We start from the raw sequence: 20,493 nt of genomic DNA, 5'->3' as shown, positions 1-20,493 counted from the left end.
GAACAAAATGCAATGTATATTTTAATATATCTTTATTACTAACTGGTGCAATTTGAAGATTTAACATAAAAAAAAATCAAGTTTGTCATAACATTTGCATATTATCTCATCAAATTAAACTATTAAAACCTGGCCTTGACCAGAATGTAAATAAAGATTATTATTCAAAAACTGGAATGAATATAAGAGCTTAGAAGGCCACTAGTGTGAAATCATTTCTGAAACCAAAAAGAAGAGAACGAAAACATAATTTGTTGGGTTTTTAAAATGAAAATACACAACCGAATAGGTCCTAGGAAAATGAACAGTTGCTTTACTGATACCACAGAGAGCAAAACGATTATGGATGGCCTAAAAAGCAAAATGATGGAACGATTGATTCATGATGAAGAGAACCTAATGACCGGCAGAGAGGGACTGGTGCTCTAAAAGGCCAAGGCACAAACAATAAACAGCAGTGTATCTGTGTACATCAGTAGTCTGAGATCAGAACAGACAGTAGTCAGAGAGAAAATCAGATAGCAGTCCTTACTTTCAGAGAGCAGGTGAATAATAATAATGGGCAGCTGTTTGGTCTGAGATAATAATTGACAGTTTTCAATCCAAGATAAAGTGTATAAGCTTTTTTGGGCTGATTTGTGACTTATTGTGACTGATTGTGACTCATTTTTCTAGTTTAGCAGGTTTAGTTGAGAATAGTAATGGACAACAGTATTTGGACTAGTTTGAAATAAAAAGTTAAAAAGTTGACTGTAGTGTTTATTCTGGGATAATGACAACAGTATTTAGTTTGAGATCATGGATATTTGAGTTTATCTTGTTTAGTCTCACAATCGCAGGATTATAGGATGGTTAATGGGATAGTTCACCCAACATTTACTCAAATCTCGTGTTGTTCCAAATCTGTATGACTTTGTTTCTCACAAAAGAAGATAGTTGGAAAAAATGTCTCAGTGTTTTGGACCCCACTGATTTTACTTGTGTGGACAAAAACATTCTTCTTTTAGACAAAATATCTTTTGTGTCCACATTTGGTGAACTATCACTTTAAGCATCTGACATCATACTAAACCTAATTTTACTGCCTTGACCTCATCATAACCCCAGGCTTATAGCAGACAAAGTAACAGAGAAGGAAAGAATGTAACAAAGAGAAGAAAAAAAAAACATATGGTCAAAATTACTAATAAATGAAAAAAAAAAAACTGAGAAATTGTTCATTTCCAGTTTATGGCTTTTTCTTTCTCTCTATTCAAACTCTTTGTTGTTACAGGTATACAGATATTAGTACTAATATTATTGCAGTTTATCTTAAATCCTAAATGCAAGTTGCAAAATTTGATTTGTGCAAGGTTTACTGAGCCTCAAGTCCCCATTAAATCAGAATTATTCATCCAGGTGAATGAGATGGTGAGGGAAATGATGTTAAACGATGCTGACTGGAACAACATGACCAGCTGTTCAACACTTAATCCACACTGGACTTGACAAATGACTCGAACCTCAGACTGATGAACTTGATTGGAATCTTGATATTAAATATTATCTACTTGATAGTCAGTAAATTTCGACATTGTGAACTGTAAAATAAATAATTCGATAATAAAGGGAAGTAGATATGCAGAACCCATAACCAGGGGCAGGGTGGTAATAGTGAACCGAAACAACAAAAACTGAAACTATAAACAAACAGTTTAAAATAAACATTAACAGAAATTAAAAAAAAAAAAAAAGTTAAATGTTAATAAAAAAATTTTTATTTAGTTTAACTTTGTACTTAAAAAAAAAATTGTTTAAATGAAACAAAAATAAAAAACATATATGACAAAAATCAACAAAAACCTGGGGAAGTAAAAAATTTAAAATATAAAAAGTAAATTCACATTTGTACACCGAATTTATGAAGGATCTGTTCAATGTGATACCATTTGGAAGACCTAAGTATTTGTTTTGGAGTAAGACATTCAGTAAGTGTAACTATTAATTATTGTAATTTGTTAAGTAAACTGGTCGATGTAAAAAATAATTATTCTGCTGTCTAAGGATAAAGTTTGATAATTTCCTATAGTTAATTGACCCTGGAATGATCCGTGCGATTGATGTAGGGTTACTGTAAGGAAACTGTAGTTGTCATGGGAACGCTGGTCCCACAGTACAGTGGCAATACTCTTTGAGCCGGCCAGTAAATGTGCCGCTCACAGACGGGATGTGCTCATAGGTTGGATTAAGGCCAAACAGTTGAGGAATTCCTAACTGAGGCTCTGCTTTTGGTCCTTAAATGGCTAGTGGTGAAAATATGACATGTCCCAGAGTGCAGTTCATGCTGACCAGAGTAAAAAGCTTTGTACAACCTGCAAAAGGAACTAAAAACAAGCTCAAGATGTGCAGAGAAAGAAGCTTCATCAAACCCAAGTATTCGAAACGAAAACAAGTGCAAACCGGAGGAGATGTCGATACATTTAGCTGCTCCGTGGATGACTCATGCAGTCCATGCATATGAAAAGATGTGTAAATAGAAAAATAAATGTTTACAAAAATGGCATAGCATCTGTTGTGTTCGACTCCCTTAAAGTTCCCAGTCAAATATAACCACACAGTCTTGATCTGCCAAGTGCGGTGTCTACCACTAGAGATAAAACGCATGCATTCCATGCAGTGCTCTTTGCTTTGCAGGGGTAAAGCGTGACGTGGATACATATTTAGATATGACGAGTATTATGTCTGTGTCGTGTTGTGCTGTACAGAGTCTAGTCTTTAGAAAGAGTGAGTGAGTGAGTGTGTGTGAGTGCGTCTTTAGGGTGGTGTTCCCCACGCTCCATCAGAGTGGAACCCGTCCCCGGTGGATGAGGGTGGAACAGGTCCGCTGGGGGTAAAGGGATCAGTGTCTGTATCCGTCTCACCCTCGGCTAAATAGCGCCGGTCACAGCCCCAGCTCGACCCCGCTGTTAACCCTGAGGCCTTGCCCGTGACCTCCTCTTTCTCGGCGGAGATGCTGAATCCGCTGGGCGAGCGTTCCAACTCCTCGTGAGTGACCGACAACAGCGACAGTGGCGTTCCCACCCTGCGGCCTCCCGATTGGCTGACGTTGGAGGACGGAGAGTGGCTTGGCAGTGGGCTGATGGGCAGGACGGTCGGTCTGGGCGGGTTGGCGTCGGAGCGTGTGTAATGCGGTGTGTTGTTTGGCGGTGGGCCGTAGCTGCAGTACACGCGGTCGCCTGCGACGCTGACGGTCAACGTGGGGTCGCAGCGCTCCATGGTCATGTGGCCGGGGCCTGTGAGGTCGGGTTGCATATGCATGTCCACCAGGAAATCCAGTTTCTTCTCCATGTCTTCCACCTGTGAGTGAGGCGACGACAGTGTTGAGCAAAACAACTTTAGATAGGCCACACAACCAGCTGTCAGATTGCAGTACCTGTCTCTCAACCCGCACAAATCTACCCATCATGCTTTGGTCTTCGGGATCTGGCAGGCTTACTTTGGGAAGATAGGACTCGTGTCTAAGAGAGAAAAATGGAGAGGGAATGTAGATCTGAGGAAAAGGGTATAAATGAGAATGGTTGCATCTACTTAATTTAATAAAAATTATACTAAATTATAAATAATAAATGATATACCTGCAGAGCTCTTCATTCAATATAGGGATTTATTAGTCATTATTATTAAATAAGGTTGTGGTTTTATTAGGATTATGCTCCAGCAAAATAATATTGTAGCTTGTTTAATATATACTCATATAGTCTTGAACATAATAAAAATAAATATTTCTTAAAGTTTGGTGAGCTTTTACCTAGGTGACTGCTGGGTGGGGTACGCAAATGGTGCTTTCTGGGGTTTCTTGTGTTTTGGAGTGAGAGGTGGTCCTGGTGTCAGTATCAGATCTAGTCTACAGATGAAGCAAACAAGCAAATATCACATTATTTTTCTCAAAAGAAAATTATATGTTACAGTTAAAAAGATGCAATAAACAATTTGAAATGGAAACATTTCATATCATTATATAATCATAAAGTAATTTAAAAGTTTTCTATAATATTTCTTTGAAAATGTGCATGTGTATGTTTAATGCGTGCGTGTGTGTGTGTGTGTGTGTGTGTGTGTGTGTGTTACCGTGTCTGTAGATATTTGATTCTGGTGAGCATGTCCAGGTGTCCTGCAGAATACTGCTCAATCACATCCTTGACATCATACGGCCTCAGAGTCTCCTTAAAACGCTTCTTACTCAAAAGGAATATTATGATCCTACAAAATGAGAAAAATTTTTTTAGAAGTTCTTTAATGTCTTTTGTAAGTTCCTTTGGATAAAAGCATCTGCTTAATGCATAAATGTAAATTGAATGCTCACCAAGGCTCCATTTATTTGATAAAATACAGAAAAATATATAGATATATTTGGTGTACAATTACAATTGAAAAGTTTTCTATTTCAAAATATTTTAATTATAAATTATTCTGGCGAAGACAGCTGAATTTTCAGCAACCAGTCTTTTCTTTCAGATGTCATTGTAATATTCTGATTTAGTGCAAAAGTAATTATTATTATTATTATTATCAATGTTGAAAACTGTTGTGCTGTTTAAAATATTTGGAAACAATTATAAAAGAACTAATGAAAGAAGAAGAAAACAAACAAAAGAATGAGAATTAAAAAAAGAAAGAAAGAAAAATTGTAAAAAGATCACAAGTGGTTTTTAAGGGTAATGGACACGAGATTTAATATTTGTGTACCGCAGCGCTCTTATGACTAATTTGAGAGTTGGAATCATCTCCTCCAGCAGTATATCTGGCGGGAAGCCCCTCTCCTCAGGAGTGGGGTCAGACAGACCTCCTGTATCTACAGTGACACAATAAAACAAGGTTAGATTAATTGCATTGTGTATACTTATGCATTTATAGGAGTATATATTTTTATAGTGTGTAAATTGCTAAGAGTGTGTGTGTGTATATATATATATATATATATATATATATATATATATATACTGAGTATGCATATTAACTGTACAAGTACTGTGTAGTGTTTTTTTTAAGTATGCACGTTAAAAGTTTAGTACTTTAAAGAAGTTTGAGTAAATGCATCTTCAGTATGTGAATGACGTGTGTGTGTTTGGGAGTGTGGCATACCCTCAGAGCTCTGTCTCAGGGCATAGGCCTTCATTCTGAAAGCAGTTCGGAATCTCTCTCTGTTACTGAACCCTGCTGGTTTGCCCTCTTTTGATGGACTCTCCTCAACCACCTCTGCTGGCCCGCAGTTCCCTGACACACTTTCAGGATTGGCAGCAGGCATCATCACACGAGCCCTTACCATTGATGGTCTCGGGGTCGACAGCCGCACACGTTCCAACAAACTCAACTTCTGACTGAAGAAGAGACAGAATAAAAGATGAGTTGAATCTCAGAGCTCTGAACAAATTTAGCATTCTTTATCATTTTGTAATTCTTATCGAGTGTTCCTCAAAAGACAAAACAGTGTCTTTGTCTGTTAGAAATCAGAAATGGGAGAGGAATGGATGATAATAGTTTCATAAAATACAGGTCAAGTTAACAAAATATTTTTTTTACCCATTGACATAAGGTTTATATATATATATATATATATATATATATATATATATATATATATATATATATATATATATATATATATATATATATATATATGTATATATGTATATATATATATATGTATATATATATATATATATATATATATATATAAATATATATATATATATATATATATATATATATATATATATATATATATAGACTTCTATTTCAAATATATGGAAAAATTTAAACAACTCTTATAATAATAAGAAATATTTATTGAGCACCAAATCATATTATAATGATTTCTGAATGTCATAATGGCTGCTGAAAATTCAACTTTGTCATCACAGAAATAAATTTACTTTACTTTTCTAGTTAAATATGAGTATGCAGGCAGTAGGTATAGGCAAAGGTGCACAGGGCCCTCCATAAGAGCTAAAGCCTTGGGGAATCTGTTAGTCTTAATGCATACTGTTAGTCCCTGCATACACACACACACACACACACACACACACACACACACATACACACAGTCTCTCTCTCTCTCTCTTCCTGCAGGAGAAACTGAACCCTTCCAAAGGAAACAACGCAGGGCATTCTCTTGTGAAGGGTCCCCAAGGATGGACACACACACAGTCTATGTGCTGCGGCACACACAGTATCTCTTGAGTACAGTGAAAAGAAGGAGATTGAAGTGGTGAGAGGGACTGAAACATCTTGAAATACTCCACAATTACAGCTTATTACCAACCATTACTGATACAACACTTTCCCACACACACACACAAAACATAATCTGTCTACAGTCGATTCAAACTGTCTGAGAAGGTTTTAATGATTGAAAAGTGACTTTGTGTTTTTATGTGTGTGTGTTGTAGATTCATAGGACATACAGGAAAGCAGTGAAAACTTGAGAACAGACAGGAAGAGAATCAATGCATAGATTTCACATGAAAAAAATGAATGGAGCATAATATCACAAGCTACTTAATAGTGTGTGTATAGTCCAGTTTTAGTAGGTCATTGATAATGTCAGGCTGCAGGTTTCCCAGCCTTTGTTTGTAAGTGTGTGTGTGTGTGTGTGTGTGTGTGTGTGTGTGTGTGTGTGTGTGTGTGTGTGTGTGTGTGTCTGTGTGTGTGTGTGTGTGTGTGTGTGTGTGTGTGTGTGTGTGTGTGTGTGTGTGTGTGTGTGTGTGTGTGTGTGTGTGTGTGTATTTGTACCAGTGGGTCAGGTTTTTCTTACATTGTGGGAACAAAATAACTGTAAATGGATGTTAAGACCTGAAATGAACTGCATACTAGACAATGTTTTAATAAAAATGTAGAAGTGCAGAAAGGTTGTGTGAAGGTTTGGCTTAACGTATCGGTCAGGAAATGAAGTCATAAGGAATCTGATTCAACTAAGCGAATCCATAATTGATTCTTTTACTGAGCACTTTTGAAAAAGTAACTCATCCTTTCAATAATTAGTCTAACTAAACAATAATGCATTTTCTCACAAACTTTTGTGTTACTTAAAAAAAAATTGTTAGCTTTCCTATGATAAAGCATTCTCCTGAGAAACTTTGTGTTCCCTATTAAAGTTTGTATTCTTTCACAAATATTTTTCTTTCCCCTGAGAATCTTTGCATGCCCTTGCAAAACAGAAATAAGAGAAATAATAATCAGAAACAGTGCTAAGGGAAGCATATACATTAACGAGAGAATACAGACATTTTTTTAATGCATAGTTTCTTAGGAGAATGCAATACCTTTGCAAAAGAAGGCAAGTTTTGTGAGCGAATGCGAAAACCTCTATAACAATATAATATTGTTTCCAATCTCCGTGTCCCTATATGGGCTCCATATTCTGGTAACTTTTATTATTTTTTTTATCAAAAAATTACCATTTATTACAACAAAACTGTTCTGAAGGTTTATCTTTAACTACATTTTGTCATGAAAAACCAGTCAACACTTGAACTCTTTAGGTCATATCTGTCAATCATTTCAACTGATTCACTCAAAAGAATCAGTTCATAAGAGTCATTTGTTCCTGAATTGGACTATACTGGACTATGAGGACAATGCAATAGAAATGTGGATTCTCTATTTGTTTTTATATTTAGACATTCAAGAACAGTTAGCAAAACCAAACATCAAGAAAATGAAGAACCAAAAAACAGGTCTTGATTCCAACCCTCAGGTGAAGAAAAAGTCTTGGGCAAAAATTTTTTTTGAAGTGAACGCAAAGGTCTTTACCATAATATTAGAGTAAAAGTGTGCATGTACTGTATGGTTTGGTTTCTCCATTTGGACTTGCTTGGTAGGCCAACAGTAGTGATAATGTCAGGCTACAAGTTTCCCAGTATATGTGGATATTTGCGCAGGTGTGTATTTGTGTAGGTGTGTGTTTTGCACTAATGTATTAGCAGTATTAATGTGTAATCTGATCTCTGATCTGGACTGAACATGGATTACAGGTCTCGGGTCAGGTGCTACAAACAAGCCCAGCACTCAGTCCAACTCTCCCTCTGTTTCTATCTGTAAATCTTCCATCTTTTAACAAATGGACTGTCAGACCAGTGTCCAGGTCAAGGACAACTGATACTTATTATTATATACGCAGTCCATCTTTGTCATGGCTCTTCATGCTTAGATCGCTAATAACAGTTCCTATCATTTTCCTTAGTGACACAGACGTCACACATCCAGCCGTCCATTAAATTCTCCCACACACACTCATGTTCCCTCTCCCTCGCTCTGCTCTGACACCGTCATCTATCAGTGATCCATAATTCACTCTTTTCTAATGGACTCTGTAATATCACATATAGAACTACTGTCCACGTGTCCCCGAACTGAGAAACGAGCTCTCACGTTCTCTCTCTCTCTCTCTCACACACACACACACACACACACAGAAACGCACTGCTGGTCATTACGCCTTTGGCACTGAATTAATGGAGGTGGTGGTTATTAGGAGTTATTTAAGGAAACACATTTCGCAGATTCATTAATCTCACACTTGCCAGAGATGTTGTAAATCTTTAAAATAGTGAGTGAGAGACAGAGGGAATGAGAGAGAGAGTGACTTACCTAGCCATAACCTCAAGAGGCTCCTTCCTGCAGGTGATAGAAACAACACACGTTTAGTTTGACCAGATCACATTTGTGACCCTGGACCACAAAACCTTAAATCTTAATTGTAAATTTTTCAAAACTGAGATTTATAAATCATCTGAAGTTTTCACATCATCTGAAAATTTTCCAAATTAATTCTTAGCAATGTATATTACTTATCAAAAATTAAGTTTTGATATATTTACGGTAGGAAATTTACAAAACATCTTCATGGAACATGATCTTTACTTAATATCCTAATGATTTTTGCCATAAAAGAAAAATCGATAATTTTGACACTTACAATGTTTTTTTGGCTGTTATCTACAAATATACCCCAGTGACTTAAGACTGGTTTTGTGCTCCAGGGTCACATTTATGACTACAAAACTCTCTTCATTTGCAGTGTGTTTGGGTATACACTTGGACAAAAGTCTATTCATATAACTGGTAATATTGGTCAATAATTCTGTCTTTAATCTTTTACATACCAGAAATTATTAAACATATCAACAGAATAGTGTAAGCTATAGTTTGCTTATCGGTTGCTAAGTTACTAACTGAAATCACAATGCCAAGTGTCAATAAAAGAGCAGTATAATGAATAAATGCTTCATTAAAAGGGATTTTAAAGAAGACTTAGCATTTATTTTTATATTTAATAATAATTACTATTTGGATTTAATTTAGATTTATTTCAGTTTTTGTTTTTATCTATTTCAAGTTGGCCATTTGTATCAGTTCGTTGCCAAAGCAACGTTCCTATTTTCTATTTAATGTTTTTCTTGAATATTTCAATCTTATTTTATTTTTGTGTTATTTCTGATAATGGAAATGCATTTAAAAGTTTTAGTTAATAGTAATAAATAAGTCTTGCTCCCAAACTCATTCATTAATTTATCAAAGACATTCTGTCTGAACATTTTTGTGTTTTTTGAAAGATTTTTTTTAAACAACAAATAAATTACATTTATTACAGTAGTGTCCACTTTTTTGGCAGGGCTCCTAAAAGTGTCAAATGGACCTATATTAGTAAACATTTTCCCTGTCCCGGATAGTCAGTAGTGATTATTTGAGACTGCGTTAATTCTAGAAATAATCAAACAAGCACCATATTTTGCACTGATTTACTGAAAGCTAATTTCACATTTTAAGAAGATATAAATCTGCTCAAATCTTGCTTATTTTACTCTTATATTTATACACTTGCATTCAGGCTCCAACCAAATAATTTGTACAATTAGGATGGAAAAGTAAATTGTCCACGCACAGGTGTGAGTACCTCCCTGTAACCTCTAGCAGATCTCTAGATGATGCTGTCTCTGCATGCAGACACACACACATATGGAAATAAACAAAATAAATGAACATTAAAAAGAGATGCATGGAAATCATGAGAATAAAACAAGTGAAATCTGTCATGAGTATCTGTGAAATCATAAAACATCCCAGGCATAACATGAAATCATGATGATGACCAACATAAAGGCAAGTCCTTGTAAACTAAAATATATTCAAATTTTTTTTATTTTATTTTTTAGTTTGAGCAATGTATGTGTATGATACCTGAAGCATGGCAGAGAGATCACAGTTTCATAGAATCTCCATGTGGCGATGAGATCGTCTCTGACGGGGTTGGTGGAGTAGTATCTCCATGCAGCCTGAAATCAATATTCAGTATTGAATATTAAGCAAATGTGCAGTTGAGGAATGAGCCTAAATGGGTGAATTTAATGCTGATTTAAGTTGGTTTCTGGTTACCTGTATTAATGAAGCTGCAGGATTTCTGCGTTTCTCAAAGTGTTTCTGCCTGTGCTGTTCCTGAACTTTCAGAGCCAACCCAGAACCGAGAATACCCTACAAACATAACTAGACTTCAGCATAAACTGGTAGGCTATTTTTTTAATCGCATACTATCATACCTAACCATTTCCCAACTGAATGATGTTACATTTACATGTAGTAATTAAGCAGACGCTTTATCAAAATGAGGACAATAGAAACGCCCAAAACCAGCAAAAGAGCAATAATATGCAAGTACTATGACAAGTCCTGTTTAGCCGAACGCAGTACATGTAGCAAGGTGTTTATATATATATATATATATATATATATATATATATATATATATATAAGAAGAAAACAAGTAGATAGAATAGAAAAAGAATAGTGTTAGAGGCCTTTTTTTAAAAAAAACAAGCAATTAGAAAACAAACCAGCACAAACCAGCTTGAATGCTTCAAAACATACCTAACCAGAATTTGCTTATATTTTTTTCAATAGGGTTAAGTCTTGGGAGACTGATATCAGTTACTGATTTGCTGTGCACATGACACTGTGTAGTTAAAGATGCATATAAAGAATTGTGTCAGTAATATTTTGTATAAAATGAGTGAACAAATTAAATGTTTGCAGTATAGTTTTTGTAGAGCTAGAATAATAACTGGAAGCAGATGACACTGTAAGTTACAAATGGCCATACCTGCTCTTACGTTAAAAAAAAGGTGGATAGTCTAGCAATCATACTATAATTTGTTAAATCAAAAATTCATTTTAGGCAAAAAAGAAGCTGTACTCACTGCTGGAAGAGCAAAAAACGACACACCAATAAGAGCGAAGGTCCCGGCCAGAAGACGCCCTGCCCACGTCTTTGGGGTCTTGTCACCGTAACCGATGGTTGTCAAGGTGATCTGACACAAGAGTGAAATCATATGTCATCAGTGTGATTAAGGCTAACACGGCTAAGAGGCTATCAAAGTACTTGAGCTGTAAAAGCATTAAAAAGGTTGCATTAATGGAGCTGCTTTTAGTGTCACAAAGGTGGTATAAATGGGGCTGCTATAAAACCATCACAAATGGTAGTGTTAATGGAGCTGCCGTCAAAAGAATTGCCGTGCATTTAAAAAGAAAAACACTTTTGAACTTGTGACACACAATGGTTCAGATTTTCTTTCCTATTAAATTGACTTTTGGTTTTCATCATGGAGCTTTTAAAAGCTTTTAAGCATCTCAAAAAATGCTAACAAAATGTATCTTAATTATAATTGTAGAGCTGATTTTATTCAGTCAGGCTACAGTATAATATATGTGATCCTGGAGCACAAAACCAGTCTTAAGTCACTGGGGTACATTTGTAGCAATTTTTTTTTTTGTAGGCAAAAAAAAAAAATAAAACACTGTATGGGTCAAAATGATCGATTTTTCTTTTATGCCAAAAATCATTGGGATATTAAGTAAAGATCATGTTCTATGAAGATATTTTATACATTTCCTACCATAAATATATAAAAACCACATTTTTGATTAGTAATATGCATTGCTAAGACCTTCATTTGGACAACTTTAAAGATTTCCTCAGTAGTTAGATTTTTTTGCTCCCTCAGATTCCAGATTATTCCAGACAAATATTGTCTGATCCTAATAAAACAAAGTTTATTTATTCAGCTTTCAGATGATGTATAAATCTCAATTTCGAAAAATTGACACTTAAGACTGGTTTTGTGGTCCAGAGTCACATATTTGATTTAAAAATAATAAGGAGAAGATTAATAATAATAATAAAAAAAACTTTAAATTGGCCTTCAAAGTGTATGAATTAAAAAAATGATCATCTCAAAAAATGATGGAGTATCAAAAACATTTAGCTACAATAGAGTGGTGGAACTATATATATATATATATATATATATATATATATATATATATATATATATATATATATATATATTGGTCATAGATAGATAGATAGATAGATCTTTACTTTACTTCCTTATATCCAAAATCTGAGTTTGCTACCTCAGTTTGAATTAATTTAAAAGGCATTCTCAAATCAACTTAAAGTTCTGAATGCGAGTGCAGTGTGTCTTTCTCACCAAACCCCACCAGAGGGCGTCTGCATAGGTGTCAAAGTCCTGTGGGGCTGGTGTCGTTGAGGGGCCCTCGGTGTATGATGGCTCTACCGTGACATCATCCTTCTCAACCAGGTACACCAGGAAAGAAGCCAGGATCAATGACAGGAAGCCGATGTACCACGCTGTAATCAGTTCCTGACCGCACACACCAGCCGGGAAACACAAACACACACACACACAGCAGTACTGAGATCAAACTTCACCAGACACTGATATCTGATTGTTTGTGCTTGCGTATGTACTTTGAATGTCTGTGTATCGCAGACCATAGCATTTTTGAGGAATTACTGTGTGTCTATTTGGGAATGTGTGCACATTGCCGAGCCCATCGTTTTATATGAGCATGCTTGACATGATTTGAACAAGCAAGACGTGCTCTTAGATGTTGATCAAGAGGGAATGGCCTGTTGGCATACATCACATCATGTGTGAGAATACCTTGCTGTGTGTGTATATTGCAGATCCCAGCAGTTTCCAGGTGCCTCCGCGGCGGTCCATTCGTAGCATTCGAAGGATCTGCAAGAAGCGCAGACTGCGCAGCGACGTGGCCAACACATTTCCCTGGTTTCGTACGGCAACCACCGGCACCGAAGCAATCAGTACAAAGATATCTGACAACAGAGAGAACATATAGCCTCTTATGCTCATTAAAGCTGCATGTATTTCATTAAAAAATACAATAAAAATAGTAATATTGTGAAATATTATTGCAATTTAAAATAATAAAATTTTATTGGAATATATTTTCAAATGTAATTTATTCCTCCAATGGCAAAGCTGAATTTTATGCATTGTCACTCCAGTCTTCAGTGTCACATGATTCTTCAGAAAACATTCTAATATGCTGATTTAATTTTCAAGAAACGTTTCTTATTATCAATGTTGAAAGCAGCTGTGCTGCTTAATATTGTTATGGAAACTGTGACACATTTTTTTCAGGATTATTGATGAATGGAAAGTTCAGAAAACAGCTTTTATTTTAAATAGAAATCTATTGTAACATTATAAATGCCTTCACTGTCACTTTTGATAAATTTAATGTGTCTTTGCTGAATTAAATTACTTTATTTAAAAAAAACTCCCAAATGTTTGAATGTAGTTGTGTATGTGCATACTGTGTGGGTATGTTCCAAGTGTGACTGTGTTTGTTTGGGTCAGTGTGTTTAACTCACCCAAGACACACAGCGGTTTGCGGGCGAATTTGAGCCGTCCTCTCCAGCCCTTATATCGACAGCAGCAGCCGGCGGCCCATATCCTCAATGCAAACTCGCCTCCAAAAATAAAGATTGTAAATGTCTCCTACAGGTGAGAGAAACATTCAGTCATATTCCTCTCAACCATTAAATCTCACAGAATATGAACAGAAGGCACACACTCACCAGAATCACCAGCCAGTGAGCCGAATCTTTCTCATGCTCTTTGAACGTTGTTAAAATTGACAGAATCAGGCATCCCAAAACAATCAGAAACCTAGAAATTCAGAAAACAGAGAGTGAGCAGGAGCTTCATTCAGTGTGTGGATAGATAGATAGATAGATAGATAGATAGATAGATAGATAGATAGATAGATAGATAGATAGATAGATAGATAGATAGATTAAAAGAGCTGTGGGGGAAAATGGAATGAAGATCTTTTTAGTTGCTATGGATACCTTAGCTGAGTCATGATAAAATCTTTTTTTCCTTTTTTTTTTCTTGGAAAGACCTGCTACTTATATATAAACGCTCATGGTATAATTTTACCAGCAGAGGGGGCTGGTGAATATACTTCCCTTCACACACACACTTGCACACAAATCCTATTACCAGATGCTGAGCTGGTAAGACTACGAGTTACTTTCTTGAGAGAGTGAGTATTACTGTTATACCATGGCACAGTACGTTTTTCTCTAACCTTTTTCAATTTGATGGGGGCAACAGCTTCTAATGTATTAGAGAAAATAGTGCCCATGTTGTCAGTAATTTCGTCTAATTCATGTGTATTTTTGGGTACAAATAGCAGTTGAGATAGATCAGGCAGGTTATTTGCGAATCTGTCTTTGGTGGCTGGAACAATAGTTCTGCCCAGACGGTAACGCTGAGACATATAGTTAATATCAGTTATACGCAGCATGCACGATACAAGGAAATGGTCTGTAATATCATCACTTTGGGGTACAATATCTATAGCAGTAAGATCGATTCCATGCGATATAATTAGATCTAGTGTATGATTAAAATGATGATCAATGCTTATCTTATTATTCGCCTATGTATGTCTCATTTTTCAAAACATTTTTTTTTCTAGTGAAATTACATACTTATCTCTGGTAAAGTATGCAGTTCTGTAGAACTATTTAGTCCAACACTTTCTTACAATTGACAGTAAGCTTACATTCAGATCAGCCTCCAACCAATAAATGTGTGTAATGATTTGTGTATGCATGTGACTGCCCTCAGATGCTGTTTTCTGCAGTGTTGTTTTGTTACGTCTGGGAATCTAGTTGTACTGTGTGGCATCCAGCAGAGCACACATGCAGACTCACATATTTCCCTTATTGTCTCACTCTATTCATCAGTTGACCTGTTGGCAATTTCTATGGTTTTACATTTGTTGGTTATATCTGTGCTGTTTCCATGGTTACACTTTTTCATCATACACACATATACACAGCCATACACACTGCTACATGCTCAGCATCTGGTCTCCAGTGAAAGCTTTTAGCATCAGCACACAATTAACCTATAATGGTGATACTGCTCTCTCTCTTACTGTGTGTTGACTGAAGTGTGCAGGGTTTTCTTGAAGAGCAATGCTTCCCTCACCATAATGATGGAATGCCACGACTCTCAGGTTGACTCTCTGATGTTCTTAACGAAAAGGGCTATTAAGAAATAAAACTGCTTAACAACCTAGAATGTAGAGATGATTATAAAAAAATATGATTATATATAACTTATCTAGGCTTAAAATTTATCAAGCGAATGTGTTTTGGGATAAATATCTGCACATATAAAGTGTTATCCACACAATAAAAAATATTTTATTATTATTTAAAATACAAAAAATAAAACATAAATAATTGTAGCATAATTATTGTTTGACATTTGTGTGCCTTTTTTAAATTTCACAGGGAATTTTTGGTTTGAGGTGAGCAATGCATATAATATTACATAATCAAATGTTTGTGAGGTCTATTATGTCAAAGCCTGAAAAATAATGGTGGTGTCTTATTTCATAATCAAATCAGATGACTGCATTCCAGCAACAAGATACATGTATCATATGTGATCAGCCAGCAGGCATCACTGATGTGTAACCGTTGATAGTCATGTGCTGATGCATTCATTTGTCTGAGGTTACAAAGTTGAGTTCAGTCATTTCTGCAGATTGGTTTCAATGAAAGAATTACCCAACATAGAGAATGACAAAAAAACTAAACGGCAAAGCAAAGCAAACAAAACAAAAAAGAAAACAAAACGAAACAACAAAGCAAAGTAAAACAAAGAAAAGCAAAACAAAAGAAAAATACTAAAACGTTTAAAACATCCTCCCAAAACACCAAGATACATAAGACAAAAAAAAAACACAAAACAAAAACTCCAGCAACAAGTGTCTGATCTTTCTATAGGCATCATCACGTGTGGATGCTTTCATTTGTCTGATAAAGTTGTGGATGTTTATAACTAGTCATTTGTGCAGCTTGTGACAGGAAGTTTTAAAAGTTCCAGTATGTTTCCACAGTATATTAGACTCTTTTATCCAAAAACATCAAGGAAAATCTTATTGTTCATAAAATGACCCACTCAGTGCTGTTTACAAAGAATTGTTAAAGATGTTTGTTGAATATAGAGGTTGGTGAGAGCAATTCACACCAATCAATAGTGATTCAGTTGGTAAGTGGACACAATAAAATCTGGGATCATTTTATACTCCACTGAATGAAGGTAACTATGCAGTGTGCAGTTTTTAACTAAAAACCAAATAAGACCATCGGCATGCAGAGAGAAGGTATATTTTTTGAGAATGCATATTAATCACAGGGTAAACATGATCAGTGCTTTTACTACTAATTAATCTTCTACTGTTATAGAGGCCCAGCTTTTAAATATAAAAAAATATATAATTTTGGTTATATATGAACATTTAAGGGAACATTCCATTGTATTATTTTGTAAACATTATGGGAAAGTTATGTAAATGTTCTCTGAACATTCTGAAAAAAGCAGGAACATTCATAAAATGTTAGACGTATGTCCAACTAAACGTTTCCGAAAAATGTTCTATGAAAAATACCAGATAACTTTCAATTAACATTCTATTAACTTTACTGAAAGAACGTCTGTAACGTCACAACTCAGAACATAAGCTGTTCCCAAGGGATATACTCTATTCTGCAGAACAAAATTCTACAGTATTTCTTATTTCAGTCTCTTTTTGGGTCTAAAACATAAAGTTCAAGAGAAATGCAGAAGTGCAGGAAACATGAATTGTCCAAAACCCAAAATACTGCATGCATGTCTTCGAACGAGAGGGTCTGTCATGGAACCTTCCCTATGCCTGTGTTCTGTCTTGGTAATGCTGTTAGAGTAATGTGTACATGTGCATCTAGGAGAAAGTGTGTGTGTAACTTGTGTGGCTGTTTGTCTGATCGATGTTGAGGGCATATTGGCTGTAATGGGAGCATCAATACATGAGGTGAGTCATAACAGGACACATCAAACTTTATAATAGAACACACACATACACACACACAGCCATGCGGTTCTGCTCCAGAGCATGCTGGATACTAGAGTGAATTATTCTTTAGTACTTGTGAGGAAAAGAGAAGGAGCCAGAGAGAGAGAGAGAGAGACATGTAGCACCATTAGAGGTTATTAGTGAGGTGGATGTTAAAAGCACAGTATTTCTCTGCTGATTTCAGGGAACAGCAGATTACAGCTCTCACCGGAGACCTGAGCACAAAGCAGCAAGAGCTTCAAAACCCCCCATAATTGGTTTCCACTTCTATTTAGTTTGCCTGATTTTAAAATACTTATGCTGCAGGGTTATTAGTATTATTCAGACAAACTGAACTGAAAATGCGCATTTTAGATTATCTTTTAATGGTTGTAGTTTTGGAAACAAAATGTAATGTTGCACAAAAAGAACCTAATGAGAAAAAAAATATTATTATATTGTTATTTGAAAATGAATATAGTGTACCTACGCTCATATCAGCCCTGTGAAAAAGTAACTGCCATATCAAACCTAATATCTGCTTGGATGACAACTAACTGCAACTAAACACCTCCACAAGTTTGTTCAGAACTTTGCTTGTCTCTGCTGAGCAACTAATTCTTCTTTGAAAAACTTTCTTTTAACCCTGACAAACTAGATCTTCAAGTGTGAACTGTTTCTTCACGTCCCCCTTCCTCTCTTTAGGATTCAACTCAAAACTTTAACTAGGCCACTCTAAAACTTTACTTTAATTTCCTTTCAGCCACTGAAATGATGATTTGAGTCCTGAACACCAACCTAAGCTCATGCTTGAGATGCCTGCTGTTGTTCTGGGATCTTTTGAGACTTCCTCTTTCAGGAGCTGCTATGTTCTTGGAGAAATTTTTGTCCGGTCAACCACTTCTGGGAATATTCACCACTACTCTATTCGCAGGTAATGGATTGCACTGTGGTTCAACAGAGGCCAAGAAATGGACTTTGTAACCCTTTCCAAACTAAAGTAGCTTAATGTTTCTTCAGTTTTTTCTTTAATTGGGGCATGGGAACATGTAAAAGCTTTGTAGTGAACACTCATCTCAAAAAAGATTTGTCCATTTAAATTCAACATGACAGGCTGCATAAAGTCTGCCTGTGATAGTCTCCTAAATCTAACTGCCAAACAAGATTTTTTCTTTTTTTTCTTTCTTGATTTCAAGACCAATTCAGTTTAATTTTTCTCAGGGGCAGTATCAGTGTTCTGTGAATTTTCCTAGTAAACAAGCGAAATGCTGTAAAAACTGTCAGAAATGTAATATGATAACATCCACTGAGATTAAACTGGAGAGTTGTGATTAAATAATAAAAAGTATTATATCAAATAATTAATAGTATGTATAAAATAAATATTTTAACTATAAAATATTTTAGTTTATGTAAGAAATGCAATGTGATAATACAAAAACATCAATTAGAGATATAAATAATAAATAATACAAATAATTAGTACAAATAATTATTTAAACATACTATTAAACATTAATATAAATAGTAAAAAAAATGTGTATTATTAATATAATAATTTCTCTCGCTCTCTCTCTCTCTCACACACACACACACACACACCATTTGTTCCATTATATATATATATATATATATATATATATAATTAAATGTATTTTATTTATTTGTAAATATATGTAGATAGTACTGTTACAAAACAACATTAACAAAGGTAGAGCATTTACATATCCCATCTTGCCTAAGGCACCAGAATCACTCATGCACATACCAAACGCATAAACTGCATAAGGTGTCATGTATGTGTAAGCCAAACACACAGTCTTCCTGTGTAGGCATAATCTGTTTGTTCACTTTTAGCTGTGGCTCTAATTTGGGACAGTTGCTGAGCAACAGAAGCTGTGGAGTACATCCCTGTGTCATGCATTGGAAACACTCTGACACTTACTCGCTTATTTTTGTTTGCTGTCGGTTGCACAGCAACTGCTTAAATTAGAAGTGCGTGTAAGTGTGTGTCTGTGCGGTGAGGAGGCTGAGTGGTGTAAATATGCTGGAAGTGTGTATGCTCATCGGCAGACAGTTGAGCAGCCCTCCTCCGCTGCACAAGGCAATGTTACCATGGATACATGTCACATGACTGTGTGCTTGAGGAGGCAGTAAAGCGGCTATAGCAAATAAAGAGAGAAAAAGACTGAGATATACTGAAAGATGCTATTTTTAAATCAAATTAAATCCATTTTCTACTCCATAGAATACATTTGAGTGCTTCTGTTTGATTGGAGAAAACGCATTAACAAGAAGAGTTTTTAAAAGTGGACATATCTGCCTTTTTCAAGAAACATCTAAAGACAAACTCTTCAGCGATCATTTGATTCACAACTATTAACACACTTTGCATGTCACTACTCAACTATAAAACAATCCTAAATCCAAATAATAAAATGCAACTAACCATATAATGTGCACAGTTAGCATCAGGCCAACATGGAGAGGTTGCATGACTAGCTTTTTTCAAAACTAACAATTAAATCCCTGCAGTTATAATAAAAATTTGTTTGTGAGATGAACTATTGGCTATACAAACAGCATTAAACAGTCAATTTTCTATCCAGTCAGTGTTGGAATAATTTTGCATAATATTCATAAACATAAATATAAATAACATTGACCCACATCAATTTTGGCTGAATTAAAAATAATTTTCTTACTCAGTGTCAATTCCAAAAATATTGCTCTTGCCAGTCACACTTATTTTATCCAATTCAGTGGTATTAAATTACATTAAATAGACTAACTGAAAATATTTTTCCACTCCTTATCAGATTTGGTCATTTAAATGACATTACTTCTTGGCATTAAAACTGAAACTTGTGACATTTGACAGCTTTTTGTTATTTTGAGAAGTGCATTAAAGCACAGGGTAGAGTGGGACTTAAGGACATTTTCTTCTGTGAAGCAAAAGTTAAAAGTGTCCAGAACAGTTATCATAGTTTTAGTGACAGTGACATAAACTATAGACCAAGTATAAAAAATGTCCAATATTTTCATGTTATTAGGTAGTTAGGTAGCTGTACATGTGGGATGCATGTATCAACAAGATTTAATTTCACTTGCTCAAAGAAAACTACACTAAAACTAAAACATGTACTACTGTACAAAATCAGTATTAAAAATATAATAATATAAAATCTAATGAAAAAAATTTTCCAACATGCATTAAGAACATAACTAAAA

General features: G+C 35.2%; 1 protein-coding gene across 1 annotated transcript in view; it reads right to left on the bottom strand.

Moving 5' to 3' along the window:
* Window positions 1–1,758: 1,758 nt before the first annotated feature.
* LOC132096177 (potassium voltage-gated channel subfamily KQT member 3-like) overlaps window positions 1,759–20,493 on the bottom strand; it is a 31,746-nt gene continuing 13,011 nt past the window's right edge. Inside the window, exons 3-16 of the mRNA XM_059501414.1 lie at window positions 13,943–14,033; window positions 13,736–13,862; window positions 13,002–13,174; window positions 12,525–12,698; window positions 11,232–11,342; window positions 10,414–10,509; window positions 10,219–10,313; window positions 8,629–8,655; window positions 5,122–5,357; window positions 4,726–4,831; window positions 4,108–4,239; window positions 3,788–3,883; window positions 3,413–3,497; window positions 1,759–3,336 (exon numbers count right to left, since the gene is read on the bottom strand). Coding sequence (XP_059357397.1) covers window positions 2,794–3,336; window positions 3,413–3,497; window positions 3,788–3,883; window positions 4,108–4,239; window positions 4,726–4,831; window positions 5,122–5,357; window positions 8,629–8,655; window positions 10,219–10,313; window positions 10,414–10,509; window positions 11,232–11,342; window positions 12,525–12,698; window positions 13,002–13,174; window positions 13,736–13,862; window positions 13,943–14,033 — 2,092 coding nt within the window. The 3' untranslated portion in view covers window positions 1,759–2,793. The remainder of the gene's footprint in view (window positions 3,337–3,412; window positions 3,498–3,787; window positions 3,884–4,107; window positions 4,240–4,725; window positions 4,832–5,121; window positions 5,358–8,628; window positions 8,656–10,218; window positions 10,314–10,413; window positions 10,510–11,231; window positions 11,343–12,524; window positions 12,699–13,001; window positions 13,175–13,735; window positions 13,863–13,942; window positions 14,034–20,493) is intronic.

The sequence above is a fragment of the Carassius carassius genome, chromosome 20 (genome assembly GCF_963082965.1).
Source record: "Carassius carassius chromosome 20, fCarCar2.1, whole genome shotgun sequence".
NCBI classification, from domain to species: Eukaryota; Metazoa; Chordata; class Actinopteri; order Cypriniformes; family Cyprinidae; genus Carassius; species Carassius carassius.
This window is presented reverse-complemented; position numbering and strand designations above follow the sequence as displayed.